At 38.4% G+C, this 21,051-nt stretch overlaps 1 protein-coding gene across 2 annotated transcripts in view; it reads left to right on the top strand.

Moving 5' to 3' along the window:
* AK9 (adenylate kinase 9) overlaps positions 1–21,051 on the top strand; it is a 207,911-nt gene that overhangs the window by 160,359 nt on the left and 26,501 nt on the right. For both annotated transcript variants that reach the window (XM_037842266.1, XM_037842267.1), the window contains 4 exons: positions 6,767–6,976; positions 7,314–7,532; positions 12,096–12,309; positions 15,343–15,544. In XM_037842266.1, the coding sequence (XP_037698194.1) occupies positions 6,767–6,976; positions 7,314–7,532; positions 12,096–12,309; positions 15,343–15,544 (845 nt within the window). The remainder of the gene's footprint in view (positions 1–6,766; positions 6,977–7,313; positions 7,533–12,095; positions 12,310–15,342; positions 15,545–21,051) is intronic.

Consider the following 21,051-nt stretch of genomic DNA (forward strand, 5'->3'; position numbering starts at 1 on the left):
TTCCGGGTATATACCGAGAAGTGCAATCGCTGGATCGAACGGTAACTCTATATCTAGTTTTCTAAGGAACTGCCAGACTGACTTCCAGAGTGGCTGAACCATTATACAGTCCCACCAACAACGAATAAGACTTCCAATTTCTCCACATCCCCTCCAGCATTTGTAGTTTCCTGTTTGTTTAATGGCAGCCATTCTAACCGGTGTTAGATGGTATCTCATTGTGGTCTTAATTTGCATCTCTCTAATAGCTAGTGAAGCTGAACATTTTTTCATGTGTTTCTTGGCCATTTGTATTTCCTCTTCAGAGAACTGTCTTTTCATATCTTTTGCCCATTTTATAATTGGGCCGACTGTACTATTGTCATTGAGTTGTAGGATTTCTTTATATATGCAAGATATCAGTCTTTTGTCAGATACATGGTTTCCAAAAATTTTTTCCCATTGAGTTGGCTGCCTCTTTACCTTTTTGAGAAATTCCTTTGAGGTGCAGAAACTTCTAACCTTGAGGAGTTCCCATTTATCTACTTTTTCTTTTGTTGCTTGTGCTTTGGGTGTAAAGTCTAGGAAGTGGCCACCTAATACAAGGTCTTGAAGATGTTTTCCTACATTATCTTCTAGGAGTTTTATGGTACGTTCTTTTATATTGAGATTTTTGGTCCATTTTGAGTGAATTTTTGTGTAGGACGTGAGGTAGGGGTCCTCTTTCATTCTTTTGGATACAGATATCCAACTCTCCCAGCCTCATTTGTTGAAAAGACCATTATGACTCAGTTCAGTGACTTTGGGGGCCTTATCAAAGATCAGTCGGCCATAGATCTGAGGGTCTATCTCTGAATTCTCAATTCGATTCCATTGATCTATATGTCTATCTTTGTGCCAGTACCATGCTGTTTTGGCAACTGTGGCTTTATAATAAGCTTCAAAGTCAGGGAGTGTAAGTCCTCCCACTTCGTTTTTCTTTTTTAGAGTGTCTTTAGCAATTCGAGGCATCTTCCCTTTCCAAATAGATTTGATAACTAGCTTTTCCAAGTCTGCAAAGTAGGTTGTTGGAATTTGGATTGGGATTGCATTGAATCTGTAGATGAGTTTGGGTAGAATTGACATCTTAATGACATTTAGTCTTCCTATCCATGAACATGGAATATTTTTCCATCTTTTAAGGTCCCCTTCTATTTCTTTTAGTAGAGTTATGTAGTTTTCTTTGTATAGGTCTTTTACATCTTTGGTTAAGTTTATTCCTAGGTACTTGATTTTTTTAGTTGCTATTGAAAATGGTATCTTTTTCTTGAGTGTCTCTTCAGTTTGTTCATTTCTAGCATATAGAAACATTACTGAGTTATGTGCATTAATCTTGTATCCCGCTACTTTGCTAAATTTGTTTATTAGCTCTAGTAGCTGTATCGTCGATTTCTCAGGGTTTTCTAGATTTAAGATCATATCATCTGCAAACAATGACAGTTTTACTTCTTCTTTTCCAATTTCGATGCCTTTTATTTCTTTGTCTTGCCGGATTGCCCTGGCTAGCACTTCCAGCACAATGTTGAATAACAGTGGTGACAGCGGGCATCCTTGTCTTGTTCCTGATCTTAGAGGGAAGGCTTTCAGTCTCTCACCATTGAGTACTATGCTGGCTGTGGGTTTTTCATATATGCTCTTTATCATGTTGAGGAAGTTTCCTTCAATTCCTACCTTTTGAAGTGTTTTTATCAAAAACGGATGTTGGATTTTGTCTAATGCTTTTTCAGCATCTATTGAGATGATCAATTGATTTTTCCCTTTTGACTTCTTAATGTGTTGTAATACATTGATTGATTTTCTTATGTTGAACCATCCTTGCATGCCTGGAATGAACCCCACTTGGTCATGGTGTATGATTTTTTTAATGTGTCTTTGGATTCGATTTGCAAGTATTTTGTTGAGGATTTTTGCATCTATATTCATTAGGGAGATTGGCCGGTAGTTTTCCTTTTTTGTAGCATCTTTGCCTGGTTTTGGTATTAGATTGATGTTAGCTTCATAAAATGAGTTAGGTAGTGTTCCATTTTCTTCAATGTTTTGAAAGAGTTTGAGTAAGATTGGTGTCAGTTCTTTCTGGAAAGTTTGGTAGAATTCCCCTGTGAAGCCATCTGGCCCTGGGCATTTATTTGTGGGAAGATTTTTGATGACTGATTGGATCTCTTTGCTTGTGATGGGTTGGTTGAGGTCTTCTCTTTCTTCTCTGGTCAGTCTAGGTTGTTCATATGTTTCCAGGAAATTGTCCATTTCTTCTACATTATCCAGTTTGTTGCCATACAGTTGTTCATAGTATCCTCTTATAATTTTTTTAATTTCTTCAGGATCTGCAGTTATGTCTCCTTTTTCATTCATTATTTTGTTTATATGGGTCTTCTCTCTTTTTGATTTTGTCAGTCTAGCTAGGGGCTTGTCAATCTTGTTGATCTTCTCAAAGAACCAACTTTTGGTGATATTTATCCTCTCTATTGTTTTTTTGTTCTCTATGTCATTTATTTCTGCTTTAATCCTTGTTATTTCTTTTCTTCTGCTTGGTTTAGGATTGGTTTGCTGTTCATTTTCTAGCTTCTTCAGTTGATCCATTAGTTCTTTGATTTTGCCTCTTTCTTCCTTTTTAATATATGCGTTTAGTGCTATAAATTTCCCCCTTAGCACTGCTTTTGCTGCATCCCATAGGTTTTGGTATGTTGTGTTCTCATTTTCATTCGTCTCTATATATTTAGCAATTTCTCTTGCTATTTCTTCTTTAACCCACTGATTGTTTAGGAGTGTGTTGTTTAACCTCCAGGTATTTGTGAATTTTCTAAATCTCTGATGGTTATTGACTTCTAATTGTATTCCATTCTGGTCAGAGAATGTGCTTTGAATAATTTCAATCTTTTTAAATTTATTGAGGCTTGTTTTATGTCCCAGCATATGATCTATTCTGGAGAAAGTTCCATGAGCACTAGAAAAGTATGTGTATCTTGGTGATTTGGGATGTAATGTCCTGTATATGTCTGTTAAATCAAATTCATTTATCAGATTGTTTAGGTTTTCAATTTCCTTATTGGTCTTCTGTCTGGTGGATCTATCTATAGGAGAGAGTGATGTGTTGAAGTCTCCCACAAATATTGTGGAAACATCAATTGCTTCCTTTAGTTTTGCCAGTGTTTCTCTCATGTATTTTGTAGCACCTTGATTGGGTGCATAAACATTTACGATTGTTATTTCTTCTTGTTGAATTGTCCCTTTTATTAGTATGTAGTGGCCTTCTTTGTGTCTCAAAATATCCCTGCATTTAAAATCTATTTTATCTGAGATTAATATTGCTACACCTGCTTTCTTTTGGCTGTAGCTTGCATGAAATATTTTTTCCATCCTTTCACTTTCAGTTTCTTTGTGTCCCTGTGTCTAAGATGAGTCTCTTGTATGCAAGATATTGATGGTTCGTTTTTTTTGATCCATTCTGCGAATCTATATCTTTTAATTGGGGAGTTTAATCCATTTACATTCAACGTTATAACCGTGAAGGCATTTCTTGAATCAGCCATCTTATCCTTTGGTTTATGTTTGTCATATTTTTCCCCTCTGTCTATTAATATCCTTTATTGTACCCGTACCGAATCTCTTTAGTACTGAACCTTTCTCCAAGTCTCTCTGTCCTGTCTTTGTTTCTCTGTCTGTAGGGCTCCCTTTAGTATCTCCAGTAGGGCAGGTCTCTTGTTAGCAAATTCTCTCAGCATGTGTTTGTCTGTGAAAAATTTAAGCTCTCCCTCAAATTTGAAGGAGAGCTTTGCTGGATAAAGTATTCTTGGCTGGAAATTTTTCTCACTCAGAATTTTAAATATATCGTGCCACTGCCTTCTCGCCTCCATGGTGGCTGCTGAGTAGTCACTACTTAGTCTTATGCTGTTTCCTTTGTATGTGGTGAATTGCTTTTCTCTTGCTGCTTTCAGAACTTGCTCCTTCTCTTCCGTGTTTGACAGTGTGATCAAAATATGTCTCGGAGTGGGTTTATTTGGATTTATTCTATTTGGAGTTCGCTGAGCATTTTTGATTTCTGTATTTATGTTGTTTAGATGATTTGGGAAGTTTTCCCCAACAATTTCTTTGAATACTCTTCCTAGACCTTTACCCTTTTCTTCCCCTTCTGGAACACCAATGAGTCTTATATTTGGACGTTTCATATTATCTATCATATCCCTGAGGTCCATTTCGATTTTTTCAATTTTTTTCCCCATTCTTTCTTTTATGCTTTCATTTTCCATTCTGTCATCTTCCAGGTCACTGATTCGTTGTTCATCTTCCTCTAGTCTTGTACTATGAGTGTCCAGAATCTTTTTAATTTGGTCAACAGTTTCTTTAATTTCCATAAGATCATCCATTTTTTTTATTTAGTCTTGCAATGTCTTCTTTATGCTCTTCTAGGGTCTTCTTGATCTCCTTTGTATCCCATACTATGGTCTCATTGTTCATCTTTAGTTCTTTGAGTAGCTGCTCTAGGTGCTGTGTCTCTTCTGGTCTTTTGATTTGGGTGCTTGGGCTTGGGTTATCCATATCGTCTGGTTTTTTCATATGCTTTATAATTTTCTGTTGTTTTTGGCCTCTTGGCATTTGCTGAACTTGATAGGGTTCTTTTAGGATTTGTAGACCAATTGAAGTCCTTATTTCTAATTTATCAGATCTATAGCTTTGTGGAGTACACTTTCTCTAACTAACCAGCAGGTGGCATCCACGAGCCACCTGTTCTCCACAAGCCAGTTCTCCCCTGCTTAGCCTTTTTGGTGAGTGGGGGAGTGAGTCTTGTGGGGTCCAATTGGTGTACCAAGCTTGCGTGTGTAGTTGGTGTTGCCCGCCCTGTATATGGGGCGTGTTTTTGGGCAGTCAGGGATCGGGGGTGGCCCTAACAATCAAATCTCCCTGGTGATCCTAGAGTTTTAAAGCTGCTGCAATAGTCTAATCTTTCAGTTCAGTCCTGCCACAGTTTGTCTCTGCCACTGACCCACAAGTCCTTGGTATTGGCGTATGGCTCCTGACACTTGCAAGTGGGCCCCTCTTCCAGGCTGTGCACCCCGGGTCCTCTGTTGAGGGATGACTGTGCTATGTCACAGGTGAGTGCCGTCCCCCCAGGGTAGTTCTGGGCTGCTGGGCTGTATAGGGAGGCTCCCAGTCTGCTGAAATGATGGCTGAATGGGGCTTTGTTAATTCACATTGCTCTACCTTCCCAACTCTGGGACAATCAGCTGAGGTTGCAGGGAAGGCTAATGTCCACATCCAGTTTTGTGGTGTGTGCCTGTTATTTGAAGCGCTTCCATCACACTGGGTTCTCTGGGGCAACTCTGGGCTATGGGGCTGGTGATGGGCAGGAGTGTTTCCTGTCCACCAGGATGATGGCTGTGAGCGGACACCCCCCTTTTCTTGGGATGTTGTGGTGTTTAGTGAATTTTCTCAGCCACTGGATTATTGCCTTTTGTCTCAGAGCTCTATTAGCTCTGCTCTTGTCTTGACCTGCCCAAATTGCAAGTCTTTGAAGCTTTCTGTATTGGGCTTCTTAGAGTAATTGTTTTAGAAAAAGAAAAAAAGATTAAAAAAAAAGGGCCCTCCTCAGAGATCTAATGGGTTATTGAAATGCTAAGAGACAAAGCCATTAGGGCCATTAAGGAAAGGTCCACAGGGCAGAGAGATCAGCTTTTCTTCGGGATTTGCATATGAGCCTGAGGGCCTGAGCTCTGCCCTTCCCCTTTCTATGTTCACCAGAACTCCAAAAATCCTCCGCTTTTATTTTGGAGTTTTTCGTGTTGTTTTTTTCTATGCCTGTCTCCTCTCTGCTGGGCTGGCTGCTCTCAGATTCTCTGGTGTTTGGTCTCAGTCTATCTATGGTTGGAGTTTGGATCAGTAGAATGAGTTTCTGATAAGGGCTGCCACTGCAGTTCTCCCTTCTCCTTCCTGGAGCTGACAGCCCCTCCTCCCACGGGACTGAGCCTGGCAGGGAGGGGTGCGGGTCCCCTGGCCACAAAAACTTACAGATTTCGCTGATCTCAGCAGTTCCACGTTTTCATGAGTGTTGTATGAAGTATGCCCAAAGTCAGATTGCTCTGTGGTGTCCAGTGCACGCAGTTCCTGGCTTTCTACCTACTTTCCTGGAGGAGTAACTAAAACATACAGCTCACCAGTCCACCATCTTTCCCCGCCTCTATGAAGTATTCTTTTATCCTGGAAGGCATGTACTGTTCTATTAGTACAGTGCTTTCTATAAAGTGACAATAATAGCTATAATAGCATAATTCTAGCAATCATAGCTCTCAGGTGCATGCTTACCGTGTACCAGACAGTTCTAAGGGTTTTCCATGTATTAACTAATTTAATCCTCACAGCAACACAGTGAAATAGGTATGTTTGTTATTTTTGTTTATAGATGAGGAAACTGATCCAAGTTAACATGGCTAATGAGTGTTTAATACTCTTTGAATTACGTTAAATATTGTCAGTGAAGACCATCAAAAACATGTAACATTCTGACAACCATAGACATAAATAACATTTAATATCTTTGTCTACCTATTTATTTGTAGGATCACTAAGGTGTTGGGCTTTCGAAGGTATTAAATTTCTGGACGCCAGATATTGACATTTTTACTGTGTTACTAGGTGAATCTTGTCATGCCATACCACCCACCATCCAGTTATTACAAAATACGGCAAATGATTAGTTAATGACGTCATTTGTGACATATTTTATTTGTATGACAAAAGTGAATGTTTTCTTCCTCAGGCTGGTGGTAGAGAAGATGAAGAAATTAGTGAGGAGGATCTTGAAGAAGATGAAGATGATAACATCGACACCATCCTTGAAGAAGAGTTTCCCAAAGATGAGGAAGAGATGAGTGAGGAAGATGAACAGGAAATCGATGCCACTGATCGCCTGAAAAGTGAGCTGGGAGAAAAATTTGAAGCAGATGTGAATAACTTGCAATCAATACAGGTTATTTTTTTTCATTATTTTTTATAATTCAAAAAATTCAAGAATGAGGAAAAAAAGTTTGATTTATACCTTGGTTTCTTTTTAACGTGTCAAAAGCGATGTATATTTTAGGGCTGTTATTCCCTTTTGTTGGCACCACTTACAATTATGAAAATAAGGTCATAAATCAAGGGCAGCATGGAAGCCACGTAGGGTCAGCATGCCACCACTCGGAAGCTGAAAAATACTGTTCTCTAGAATGCGGTAGGCAGTCACCAGCAGTGTGTATGTGCTGGGACTGAATTCTACCAGCCTTCTTCCCACTAAATGTATTTTGTTTTATGCTTTCACTTATCAGGAAGAATTTGAGAAGTTTTTTATACCAATAATTCTTATTAATGGATCTCGGAAAATCCACATTGTACAATATATGTTGAACATGAAAGTGAAACCACTGGTGGAAAATCGTGCAAGCATTTTTGAGACATGTTATCCAGTACCGTCCCACCTTGCTCAGAAAATGCTCAGCCTTACCTACAAGTATCTAAGTGCTTTTGGCTATTGGGACCCTGTAAAGGTAAAGTCAGCACATGTATCTGAAAGCCATTTCTTTCTTGATTTATTTTAAAAAGAAAAGCATTCTAGGAAAAAGTAGATAATTTCAAAATGTGTAAGCATTTTACAGTATTCTTAACTAGCTATAGAAATATTTGGTTGTTTTGCCTTTCTGAAGTGGGGGAAGTTGTTGAAGGATTTAATTTTGTTCATCTAATTCTGTGGAGATAACCTAATTCCACCTTGGTTTTAGCTTTGTAGGAGAAAAAGATGGTAGTGGAAATATCAAACTGGCAATCTAGAGAGCTGAGCTCTGCCACCACCTTGCTGTCTAATCTTAGGCGAGTCATTTAACCTCTTTGATTCTGCTTCCTCACTTCTAAGATGGAGGAATAATGTCACCAGGTCTTTGTGATACCAAATGTGAGAGTGATAAAGCCTTCTGAAAATTGTCACACTCCATGCAAAATGGCTTTATTAATGATTCATGTTCATAAACTTATTTCTAAGTATTGTTGTTTTATACAGTGGAAAAATAGATGTAATCCAATTAGAACTCAGCTTCAAATGTTGGATGATTTTCCACAAATCTTAGTCAAGAACATGTCAGCCACTTTTCTAGTCTTTGGGGAATTGAGTAATGAACGAAACAGACAAGGTTCCTTTTGTTATGGGGGTTATATTGTAGTTGCAGTAGGGAAGGAGGATAGGCAATAAATAAGTATCAAACAAATAGGATCCTGTCAGATAGTGTTAAGTGCTGTAGAGACAATAACAGAGTGTAATGGAGTAGTGACTGGGCGGAGACTACTAAAGATGAGAAACCTAGGGAGGCCTCAGCCTTGCAAAGGCTGGGATGATAAGAGTGTTCCAGGCAGAGTGAATGGCAAATGTGAAAGCTATAATGCAGGAAAAAGTCTGGCGTGTTTGAGGAACAGAAAAAAGGCCAGTGAGGGTGGAATTTGAGTGTGGAGGACTATGGTGTGAGAGAATGTTGAAGAGAGAAGCAGGGTCCAAATCCCATGAGCCAGTGTAATGGGTTTCAAAGTGCAGCGGGATGATGCTGGAAGGTTGAGAGGAGTGTTCGTATAAGATTTAGGGTCTCCTTCTGCTAGAAAGGAAAGAAACTGAGCAGTTATAAGAATGTAATCTCAGAATTTTAAGGAGCTTTCAGGTCACAATCCAAGCTTGAGTGGCTTCTGCAAAACGTTTGACTAACATTCATCCCACCTCTAACAGAGAACCTACTCCTCTAAGCCCTCCCCCATCCAATCTTTTGACATTTCTCTCTTTTTATATTGAGCATAACCTCTGCCCTTTTAATTTCTTCTTTAATGTCCACTCCCTAAATATAAAAGAGCACAAAACTTCCTCCACATGGACATTTTCAGAGACAGCATTCATATCTGCTTTTAGTTTTCAATTCTCAAAACAAAATATTCCCAGATCCTACAATTGTTCCTCATATAACATGGTTTCAAGTCTCCAAAAATCCTAGTCCTGTCTCTTGAACTCACTATAATAAGTTTTTACCCCTTAAAATGGGGTCAAGGCTGAAAAGTTTTCTAGGTGGTCTTAGCAACTCACAGTTGAGCAGGAACTACTCTTTCATTATAAATACTATCATTTTTAATGTTGGTTAAGATAGTGTATTATCTGATTGTGCAACAAATTAATCAAAAAGTTAGTGGCTTAAAACTATAAATTATTATCACAGTTTCTGTGCATCAGGAATTTGGGAGTGACTTAGCTGGGAGGTTCTGGCTTGTGGTCTCTCATGTGGTTGTGGTCAAGAGGTTATTGGTAGAGGTTGCAGGCATCTGAGAGCTTGACTGGGACAGAGGGATCTGCTTCCAAGATGACTCACTCATATGGCTCTTAGCAGCAGGACTTAATTCCTCACCCTGTGGGCCTCTCCATAGGCAGCTTGTGTCCTCACAACAGAGTGAGCAATCCAAGAAAGAGCAAGGGAGAAGTCAGAGTATCTTTTCTGACCTAGTCTCCAAAATTGTCACTTCTGCTTTATTCTCTTCCTTAGGAGTGAGTCACTAAGTCCAGACCACACTCAAGGGGAAAGGAATTAAAGTCCACCTCTTAGAAGAAGGAATAACAAAGAATTTGTAGTTATATTTTAAAAGTTTCACGATTAGTGTTCATTTATTCAGTCCACATGCTACATAGTAAACGTTTGATGCTCTACAGGCTGCCAAGATCCATTCTTCATTTTTCACATTGTCTGAAAAATCATTTCTCATGTGTGTTTGTGAGGTTGGAGTTTTTGGTCCCAACTGTCATTCCAACACACTGCAGTATCTTTAGAGGCCATTACTAAACATATCTCACAGCTGCATGTGATCTGCTCACTTGACCAGTGTTTCAGTTTCCCAAAGCTGCCAGAATGCAATATACCGCAAATGGGTTGGCTTTTTCAATGGGATTTATTAAGTTACAAATTTACAGTTCCAAGGCCATGAAAATGTCCAAATTAAGGAATCAAGAAAAAGATACCTTCTCTGAGGAAAGGCTGCTGGCATCTGGGGTTCCTCTGTCACATGAGAAGGCACATGGTGACGTCTGCTGGTCCTTCTCTCCTGGGTTTGGGTTTCAATGGCTTTCACTCAGCTCCTGTGGGTTCTTGCTTATTTCTCCCAGGAGGTAAGTTTCCCTCTAAGCTCTCTGGGCTTTTACTGTCTTATCCTCTTCACAAAGGACTCCAGTAAAGGATTAAGACCCACCTTGAATGAACTAGATCACATCTCAATTGAAATAGCCTATCCAAAAAGTCCCACCCACAATTGGTCTTCCCCTACAAGAATGGATTAAAAGGACATGATCTTTTCTGGTGTACCTTACAGATTCAAACCAGCACAATCAACATAACTTCTTATTTTTGACTGGGATGCAACCTAGCAAGGTAGATAAGACCTTGGCTTCTGGAGCCTGATTGCTCAAGTTCAAAACCACCACTTACTAGCTATGTGACCTTGGACAAGTGACTTACCTCTCTGAGCCATTCTCATTTGTAAAATGGGAATAACAGTAATCCCTACCTTCTGGTATTGTTACAAAGATTAAATGATTGAATTGGTGTAAAGTGCTTGCATCAGTGCTGGGCTCTTTGTTAAGTGCTCAATAAATATAAGCTATTGTCTTTACTAATATGCACTACTATTATGGGTCATGATAAAAAATATTGTGGAGGACAAGATTGAGAATGGAACTATGCTTGTTACTTGAAACCTCCTTCCTAGTTGATATTGACATTTTCAGTTCTACTTAATTGTGCTGTCTTATTCTTTATCTTAACCATAAGGATGCCAAGGGAAACCTTTTCAAATATAGTGCTGAAATATAGAAATATTATGACACATCTCTCCATAGGGAAATTGGATAAAGTTAAGCATGTGTCAGAATCACCTGGAAGGCTTTTGAAAAATAGTCGTGAAAAGTCAATTTTTCCTCTGAAATGGGCAAGAAAGGAGAAGAACTAAGCAGGCAAAACCAGAATCCTAGTGAGGGAGAAAGGCCTTATATCCAAACATGATTGGAACTGTCCAAAAATGCCTTGTGGAAAAATGAGCATCTGGTCAGAGGAAGGATGTAAACATAAAAATAACCTTTTATCACAGCTCTTGAGGAATTCTGCTGGTTGCATGACAATTTGATATTGCAGATTCCATGACACCATGGTAGATAGACACTACATATTTTTGGCAATAGCAGAAACTACTGAAAGGATTCACACTTAATTTAGGAATTTGAAGTGGACTCATTAAACTTTTGGCTTTTCTTATATTACCAAGCATACAACATGCAACAGATACTCTTATCCCACCCCTGAGTTTCTCCTTAGCCCTAGCATTAATCATAAACTTCACTCCATCCCATGGATGATAATATTGACAAGACCATTGAACTCTCCTGGTGTAGTTCTGAGTGAGGAGCAACATTACCATACAGTTTCACAGCTAGTCTGTGATGTCCAGGGATGGGTGATGCTTGGCCATCTGATGCTGTTAAAAAAAAAAAAAAGATATTAAAACCTAGCACCAATTACTTACCCAGTCTTCATCATCGCCAATGCAAATCCCCCCAACCCATTCCATACCCACACCTTCAATTGCCTTTTGAAGGCATTTTTCCCTTTCATGGTGGCTCATAATGTTTATATCAGTTGTACTTCATGTTTAAAAATGCGAAAGAGAATCCATTGGGATTTGTTCTGCCAGTATACGTTGGACGCCCATCTTAGAATTGGACTGGTTGTAAGAATAAATTGACCCATGAATGTATACAAACAACTTTACATTCCTTGGCAGAGATGTACAATATACATTAAAGACATTGTGAAGTAAAAGAATCATAATTGCTATAACCAAAAGCCAGTTAACAGTATGTTGATTGCATGTGCATATAAAATAATTTATACTTTTTACAAAGTTATTAATATTTGATTTTAATTAACTTTCTTATTCTGTAAGACAGATTTTTTCCTTATTTTAGAAATTGTCATTTTCAAATGTATTTGAGGGAAATGCTTATAAATTAAAACTAACTCATGAATTCAATTGTGTATGTATTGCAGCTGAGTGAAGGAGAAACATTCAAGGCTGTTGAAAGCTCAGAGATTCCAAGTTATCCTGTAATCCATCGCCAGTATATTTATTTTTTATCTAGTAAGGAAACTAGAGAAAAATTTATGAAGAACCCAATCAAATATATCTGCCAGCCCAAACCTAAGCCTACTCTTCCAATTAAGATTGCAATTACAGGGCCACCAAAATCTGGGAAAACTACAGGTGAGGATGTATTTGCCTTTGTCTTCCTCAAAAATAACCAGATCCCCTGAAAAGCATTGCCACTTCTCCAGGAAGCCAACTATTAAAATTGAAAGAAATAGAAAACCTAAATACACCAGTAGCCATTGAAGAAAAGACATTAAAAAGTATAACCCCACTCCTAAACAGCCCAAATGACTTTAGGGAAAATTATATCCAACTTTCAAAGAATTAGAAACTCAAAGAAGAAATAATTATTGTGTTTTTGTAACTTTTCAGAACAGGGAAAAAGACAGAAGGTTCCCAATTTATTTTTACTTTCTTCTTGATTAAGGAACATAGTCCATACATTCCGAAAGGTATAAGGAATTCAGGTTCATTTTGAAATTAACATAACTCTGTTGTCAAAACCTAACAAAGATAATACAATATATTACAAACTAACATCACTTAAAAATATAATCAGATAGCCTAAATAAAAAATTAGGAAATTGGCCATGACCATACACTAAAAGATTATATTGGCATAATAAATTATATCAAAAGATCTATTAATATACTCTGTAGTCATAGATTAAAGTATGAAAATCAATTATTAATGATTGCTGGAAAAGGCATTTGATAAACTGTATTCCTATAATGTTTAAATTTTTATAATTTTGAACTGTGATATTCTTTTAAACAGGCAAATTGTTCAACATTCGGTAGATCGTAGTATTTCAATATGACATGATACCATTGTGAACAGTGGTTGCTCACAAAGAGAAGAGAGTGGAAATGACAGATTCACAAGATATCTCAAAGGAAAAACAATAGGTCTTATGACTGATTGAACAGAGGGCAAAGGAGAGAGAGAAAGTCAAAGATTAATTTATTGCCAGGAATAATAAAGGGGAGTTTTGTGCTCTAGCTTTTCAGATGAAAAAACGAAAAATTTGTTTCTTTCAGTTTTAAAAATTCAACATGATGAAAGGGTCTTTAAGAGTCATATTCTAATAGTTACTTTCCAACTAAATTTGTCTTTTTTTTTTTTTTTGCTGGATTATTCCACTTTTACTCTCATCACTTAAAATTCTATCTTTTTAAAGAGATGTTCAAAAAAGGCCACACAATTTCTGTTCATTAATATTTGCAGAAAATAAATGAGTGCCATATTATTGGAAAAAAAAAAAAAAAGTCATATTCTAAATGTTCACAAGGTAATGATATTTCCCAAGGAGGGCAGAACATTGACCTTCACAATGAGATCCCACATCCAGAGCAAAAAGTGAAAATGTAGACAAGACGATCTGATTTCTCATTTCTTTGTTGAAATGGAGGTTAGCTTTAAATAAGATGCCAAATTTTAAAAGCTTAATTATATTTATAACTTTAAAAAAAAAATAGGTCTAATCCCAGGACTCATGGCAAAGCCTTATGGTTAAGGGCTCCGTGGCTCTCACGGGGACTCCCCTTTGAGATGTCCTGACTGTGGTCCCTGGTCAGTTCATCCGCGTTCCCAGTGAGAGGAGAGGGGCTCTCCCACTTGTCCCTTGTCACCGCAGTCTCCAGGCAGTGCTCAGGCAGGGTTCATAGAGCACAACCCAGCAGGCCCATGTTTAGTAGTTCCTGGTGGTCATTGCCTAGGCTCTCAGTTAGGAGAAGCAGACGGCAATGAGAGTCCTGTTTCAGCCAAGGGCACCACCTCTGTGACCTTGGACAAGTCGTTCTATTTCATTGGGCATCAGTTCCCTCATCTATAAAATAGGCATTTTATTTTTTTAATTTTTTTAATTCATTTTATTGAGATATATTCACATACTATGCAGTCATACGAAACAAAGTTTACATTCGATTGTTCACAGTACCATTACATAGGTGTGTATTCATCACGAAAATCAATCCCTGACACCTTCATTACCACACACACAAAAATAACAAGAATAATAATTAAAGTGAAAAAGAGCAATTAAAGTAAAAAAACACTGGGTGCCTTTGTTTGTTTGTTTCCTTCCCCCATTTTTCTACCCGTCCATCCATAAACTAGACAAAGGGGAGTGTGGTCCACATGGTTTTCCCAATCACACTGTCACCCTCATAAGCTACATTTTTATACAGTTGTCTTCAAGATTCATGGGTTCTGGGTTGTAGTTTGATAGTTTCAGGTATTTACTGCTAACTATTCCAATTCACTAGAACCTAAAAAGGGTTATCTATATTGTGCATAAGAGTGCCCACCAGAGTGACCTCTCGGCTCCTTTTGGAATCTTTCTGCCACTGAAGCTTATTTCATTTCCTTTCACATCCCCCTTTTGGTCAAGAAGATGTTCTCCGTCCCACGATGCTGGGTCTACATTCCTCCCCGGGAGTCATATTCCACGTTGCCAGGGAGATTCACTCCCCTGGGTGTCTGATCCCACGTAGGGGGGAGGGCAGTGATTTCACCTGCCAACTTGGCTTAGGTAGAGAGAGAGGGCCACATCTGAGCAACAAAGAGGTTAAAATAGGTACTTTAATATCCATTCCACCATCTGATGGAATAGTTGAAAACATCAAATAAGGTTATAGAAGAAAAATTTGTCAGGTATGCAACTATAAATTTTTTATTTCCTAGAAGACTAACTGAGACCTAATTGTATAAGGTATGCTATCCTGATTGCAACATGGGGTACGTAAATAGATAGACAGCGAATGGTGCAATCCAGTGAAACAGTTACGTTAAATGGTTATTTTGGACCATAATACCAAATATTAATAGTACAAATAGGATGCCTTGTAGAATGCTCAAAAATAGTGCTACCTTTGTACAGAAGGTAGGAAACATTTAAAACTTGGTTTGGTTATGAAAAAAACCCACAGAGTTGGCCCATTTACCAGATCCACCAACCACACTTCTGAAGTACTAATAATGATTGACCTTTGATGGTATTATTTCAGTAAAATGTGCCAATTTTGATTTTCAAAATTTATTTTAGGAATGTGAAGATTAGTTTGCTGTTGCTGTCATTAACTAGAATCTGAAACTAAAATTAACTGAGGAATTTGTGAAGTGTAATATTTTTTTAAATTTTTCAGTTGCCCAAAAACTTGCAAGTGAATATGGCTTAAAGCGCTTATCAGTAGGAGATGCTTTGCGTTATGTATTAAACCACCAACCAGAAACAGAGCTGGCACTTATGTTAAATTGGCATCTTCATAAAGGAATGACCGCACCTGATGAACTGGCTATTCAAGCCATAGAAATAGCTCTGATGGAAAGTAAATGCAATATTGCAGGGTAAGTGAGCAGGGTAGAGTAAGGGATGGGGCAGGTGGGGAGGGGTTGGGAGAGAGTTAAATCTTCTTTCAACAAGTTGCTCATCAGGCAAAATTTTGGAAATCATGGCTTGGCAATAACTCAGGTTTAAATTGGTATGCCAGTATTTTAAAATTGAAGATCATTTTATGTAAGTGCAGATCAGTTCTATCCCCTTAAACAACAGAATACAGAGTTTTTTGCTCTATGGGGGAACTTGCAGACAAGCTAGCTATTTAAGCTCTTTCTTTCTCAGTTATGGGTAAAAAACCAAAGCGAGGAAAATGTCCCTTTAAATATCTCCACCATTCCAATGGAGAATGGAGAGATGCTAATGAAAACAGTGAAGGCTCTTTTATGTAGCTTGGCTGTCAAATGTCTACAGACATGGCAGACTTCTAAGTGCCCAGCAGTGAGCACTCTTGAGGCAGGGTCTTGGAAAATAGCTCCAGCCCAGCTGCCACCTGTAGGACCCACATGGGCCATGGCAGCCCCTTGCCCCACTGTTTAGTGAAAGTGCAGCTTGACTGGGGGCTGACTCCTGTTAGTGGTCATCTACCTTCACTGGCAGCAGCAGGTAAGAGACAGACACCTGCCTGCTCTTCATATATGCAACCAAATCCTGCAGACACCTATAGGGTTCTCCCAAAAACCCTTTGGGAACAATGCAATATGGGAGGCAGCAGTGGAAATATCCCCTTCTGGACTTGAGGCTCTTGTAGGGCTCTCTCTCTCGGCTATTGGGAGGAATCACGCTTTTCTCCCAAAATGAGAAAAGGAAAATACCACCTCTACAAGGCCCCGCTGAAAGAACATTTCCTCAAGAAATCCCCAGCATCTCTTAAAAAGGCTGAATTGGGTAACAGCCGCTGGTGGCCTCTTGGTTCTTTGTCAGCACAGTCACTCAGTGTCCTCAGCTTTGAGGCCTTAGCTGGACTCTCAGGCAACAGAGAAAGCTCCGTTTGACACCTTCTTTCTATTGAGTCACAGTTTTTAAAACACTAATCCCATAAATAATGGCTGCCTTCCTTTCTGCAAATGCCTAACTTTGAGAATCATTCAAATAATCTTTTACAGGACAAAGAAAAGAGAGTTTTTTTTTAATTACAAAACTGTATCCCTCTGTAAATCCATTCCATCAAAACTTTCAAATGTACATAGTTTTTACATGATGTTCTCTTTTAATCTTTTAAGTGTCCTTCATTTCTGTTGCTCAGTCTCATTCTAATTTTTAAATGTATTTTGGTTTTGCTTTTACCTGGATTAGATTTGTCAGTCTTTTCTCCATTTTATGGGATAGCAGAGAATCAGGTCTTGTATTTGTGTAGTAATTGTTCAGCTTTTCTTCTGATTTATTATTTCACATTAAATTTACTTAATTTGTTTTTATTTTGTTTTCTAAAATAGATTATTTTCAATTATGAGGCTATTTATAAGCTAGTAATTTACGTCTCTGTATTGACCTTTTGGGATAGCTTCAGCTTTATTCCAATTGGTTTTGCCATGTGTTCTTATTTTTAGTTTCTAATACTCCATTAGTGTCACTTGCATTTACTTGTTTCCTCAAATAAAAATTTAGGAGGAGAGTGGGTTCTTATAACTTACAAAAAGATGAGGGCTTTTAAAAAATTATTGGGTTCTTATAACTTACAAAAAGATGAGGGCTTTTAAAAAATTATTATTATTATTATTATTATTATTAGCTTATTTCAATTCCATTGTATCCTGCTCAGAGAATAGAACTTGAACAATTATTGCTTTGGGAATTGAATTCTGGTTTACTTAGTGACCTGGTATAAACTATATACATATATATACACATATATCTGTTCCATTGTCTCTAAATATATTTTAAATTTTTGCCCCATCTCTTTACAGTCTTTCTGTTTTTCTTCAACCCTGATAACCATCAGGCTGAAGCTCACTCTTTCTACCCTCAGTTTCTGTTGATAATGATTGATTGTCTTTGGTGTTTTATGTTCCAGGGGATAATGTCTAAAGCAACTCTATTTTTTTTCTTTTAGAAATAAGCTATTTTGGCTTATATGTGTGTGTCTGTTTGTACTCTTATTTGAAAATTTAATTAGGATTGGGTATCTTTCTGTTTATTTTCTGGGATGTTAAGAACCTTTTAAATCTGCAGACCTAAGTCTTGTGTTCAACTCATGAAAATTCCGGTTATCTGGAATAACACCTGCCTGTGTGCACAAGCAGACAGGTACAAGGATACTTGTTGCAGCACTGTTTATATTATGGGAAGAGAGTTACAACTGACTTTCCAGCAAATGAAGAATGGATACACTGCTGTTTGTTCTTTACAATTGAAAACTATTCTGTAGTCAAATGAATTTTGATTGACAAAAAGACCTTACAAAAACATATAAGCTGGAGAGGATTGTGGGAAGATGGTGGAGTAGGGAGCTCCAGGACCCAGTACCTCCACCAAAACAACTATTAAGCAGGCAGAAACTGTCTGAAACAACTATTTTGAAACTCTGGAGGCCAGAAGAACACTGTATAGCATTTAGGGAAAGGCAAGAGGAAGAGACTGACCAATTACAGTAAAGAGGAGTAAATTGCTCTCCGTGCAGTGGCTAACATCACCTGTCGGTGCCAATCCCCCACTCTCACAGCAAGTCACTGAGGGGTCCATCCACCGGCTAGTGAAGAAGGGACACTTCCCAAATCTGGGTCCATTGCTCTGCCCGGCCAACAGAAGTCACACTGAACCAGGCTGAAGAGGAAAAGATGGTTTATTATGCCAATGGAAGGCAGGGGAAGCTTTCCCAAATCTGCCTCCCTGAAGGGTTTTTCCAATTGGATTTTATACCCAGGTTCAGAGACAAAGAGATAATCATTCAGTTAACATACAAGAGTGACAGACAAAAGCTTATCCATATCTGGGAGATTTGGGGCAATCTCCCAGTGATTCTTTAATTGGTTAAACCCATTAGAGACAAAGGTAGTTAATTATTTTAGTTAACATGTAACAGGTTTGGAGAACTTCAGTAATTTGTTATTTCCTGTTTTCTTGTTTTCTTCAGGAGCTAGGTGGCACCTGTGAAAGGTGCAAACTTTACATTTACATACTGCTTCAGACTTTACTTTTACAAATTGCTCCTTTGTGAGAATAAGAGCTTCCATTGTAGCCTGTTTCCAGCTTTGAAGGTTACATTTTAAAGCTACTTTACAATTTCCTGCTTTCTTACAGTTTTAAGATTATATTTAAAAAGTCACTGTTACACTAGCTTGCTGGTGACAGAAAGAGACATAAAAATTCTATTCCTCAAGAACGGGGTGGGCACAGCTGATCACTGATTGTGGCTTTTGATTAGTGACTTTGGGTGGCTCTGAGGGCAGCTGTTTTAACTTGCCCTGGACAAAGGCAGTAGCAGCTGCTGTTTCAACACTCCCAGACAGGGACAGCGGCATTGGAGGAGGAGTCTTAAAGACACTGCATTTCTTCAGGGCTGCAGGGGCAGTTAGTTGAAGGAATATATTGCTGGGCAGACCAAGAGAGCTCAGCTTTAGGGAGCCATCGGAGAAGCTCTTGGAACCTCTCTTGAATCGCTCTCAGGAGTACTTTGAAGCTGGTCTGTGCCCCCTTCATGGTTCCTGGCCCTGATTTGGCTGGGAAAGACTAACTTGGAAAAGTCTTCTTCAAGATGCCCCTCCTCCAAGAATTTGCCTTCCAGGCAAAAGCAACTTGGAGACCACAAAATTAGTGTAAAGAACTACAGAGGTCAACAGTCTGGGGCAAAGTCCTACTAGCTTCAAATACCTGGGAGAGGGAGGTCTGTCTCCTGGGAAACAGAGGGGACAAGAAACAAGGAACTCCAAAACAGCAAGCAAAAGCCCAGGACAAGATAGAGTCCCATAAGGACAGGGAAATCCCTGCACACTGCATTAGCCTTGGGCAGACATTCCTGATAGGAGGGCTGAAGCACAAGAAAGTCTCTGTCTTATCACCAGCTGCTTACAAAATCAAGAAACAGACATCTCAGGGAATAAGTCCCAGAATTAACATTTTAAAATACTAAACACTACAGTATGCAACAAAAGAGTACAAGGCAAACAGGAAATGATGGTCCATCCAAAGGAAAAGGGAAAAAATCCAGAAAACACCATTGAAGACAAAAAGAATGTGGACATACCAAATAAATCCTTTTAAAAATATGGTCTTAAAAATACTCAAGGAGGTGAAGGAAAATACAGAGAAGGAACTGAAGGATATCAGGAAAACAATGAGTGAGAAATATGAGTCTTAGTAAAGGCATAGAAAGTTTAAAAAAGAACCAAACAGAACTACTGGAGTTGAAGACCACAATAACTGAAATGAAAAGTTCCTGGGAGGGTTTCAAGAGCAGAATAGAGCTAGCAAAAAAAAAAGAAAAAAAGAAAAAAAGAAAAGAGGAAAGAAAGAAGGAAGGAAGGAAGAAGGAAGGAAGGAAGGAAAGAAGGAAGGAAGGAAAGAGAAAAAAGAAACAAAACAGTGAACTTGAAGACTTGAAATGAGTCAGGCTGAGGCACAGAAAGAAGAAAGAATTATTAAGAACTAAAATAGCCTGACACCTCTGAGACACCATCAAGTGCACCAATATATGCATTATAGGAGTCCAAGAAGAAGAAAGAAAGAAGGGGGCAGAAGGAATATGCAAAGAAATAATGACAGAGAACTTCTCAAACTTAGCAAAAGACATGAATATGCACATCCAAGAAACCCATAGGATGCCAAACAGTAAAAATATGAAGAAAAATACACCCCATCATATATTGATAGCACTATGAAATGCAAAGGACAAGAAGAGAGTTCTGAAAACTTCAAGAAAAAAAATGTCTTCTGTACAAAAGAGTCTCAATTAGATTGAGTGCAGATTTCTCACCAGAAACCATGGAGGCAAGAAGGTAGTGGGTTGGAATACTTAAAGTGCTGAAATAAAACAAATGCCAGCCAAGAATTTTTTTTATTCATTTTATTGAGATATATTCACATACCGCACAGTCATACAAAACAAATCATACATTCGATTGTTCACAGTACCATTACATAGTTGTACATTCATTACCAAAATCAATCCCCGACACCCTCATTACCACACACACAAAAATAACCAGAAGAATAATTAAAGTGAAAAAGAGCAACTAAAGTAAAAAAGAACACTGCCCTTGTCTGTCTATTTGTTTGTTTGTTTGTTTCCTTCCCCCACCTTTCCACTCATCCATTCACAAACTAGACAAACAGGAGTGTGATCCCTATGGCCCCCCCAATCCCACTGTCCCCCCTCATAAGCCACATTTTTATACAATTGTCTTCAAGATTCATGGGTTCTGGGTTGTAGTTTGATAGTTTCAGGTAGCCACCACCAGCTACCCCAATTCTTTAGAACCTAAAAAGGGTTGTCTAAAGTGTGCGTAAGAGTGCCCACCAGAGTGACCTCTCGGCTCCTTTTGGAATCTCTCTGCCACTGAAGCTTATTTCATTTCCTTTC

Source organism: Choloepus didactylus, chromosome 7 (assembly GCF_015220235.1).
Source record: "Choloepus didactylus isolate mChoDid1 chromosome 7, mChoDid1.pri, whole genome shotgun sequence".
Classification (NCBI taxonomy): domain Eukaryota; kingdom Metazoa; phylum Chordata; class Mammalia; order Pilosa; family Megalonychidae; genus Choloepus; species Choloepus didactylus.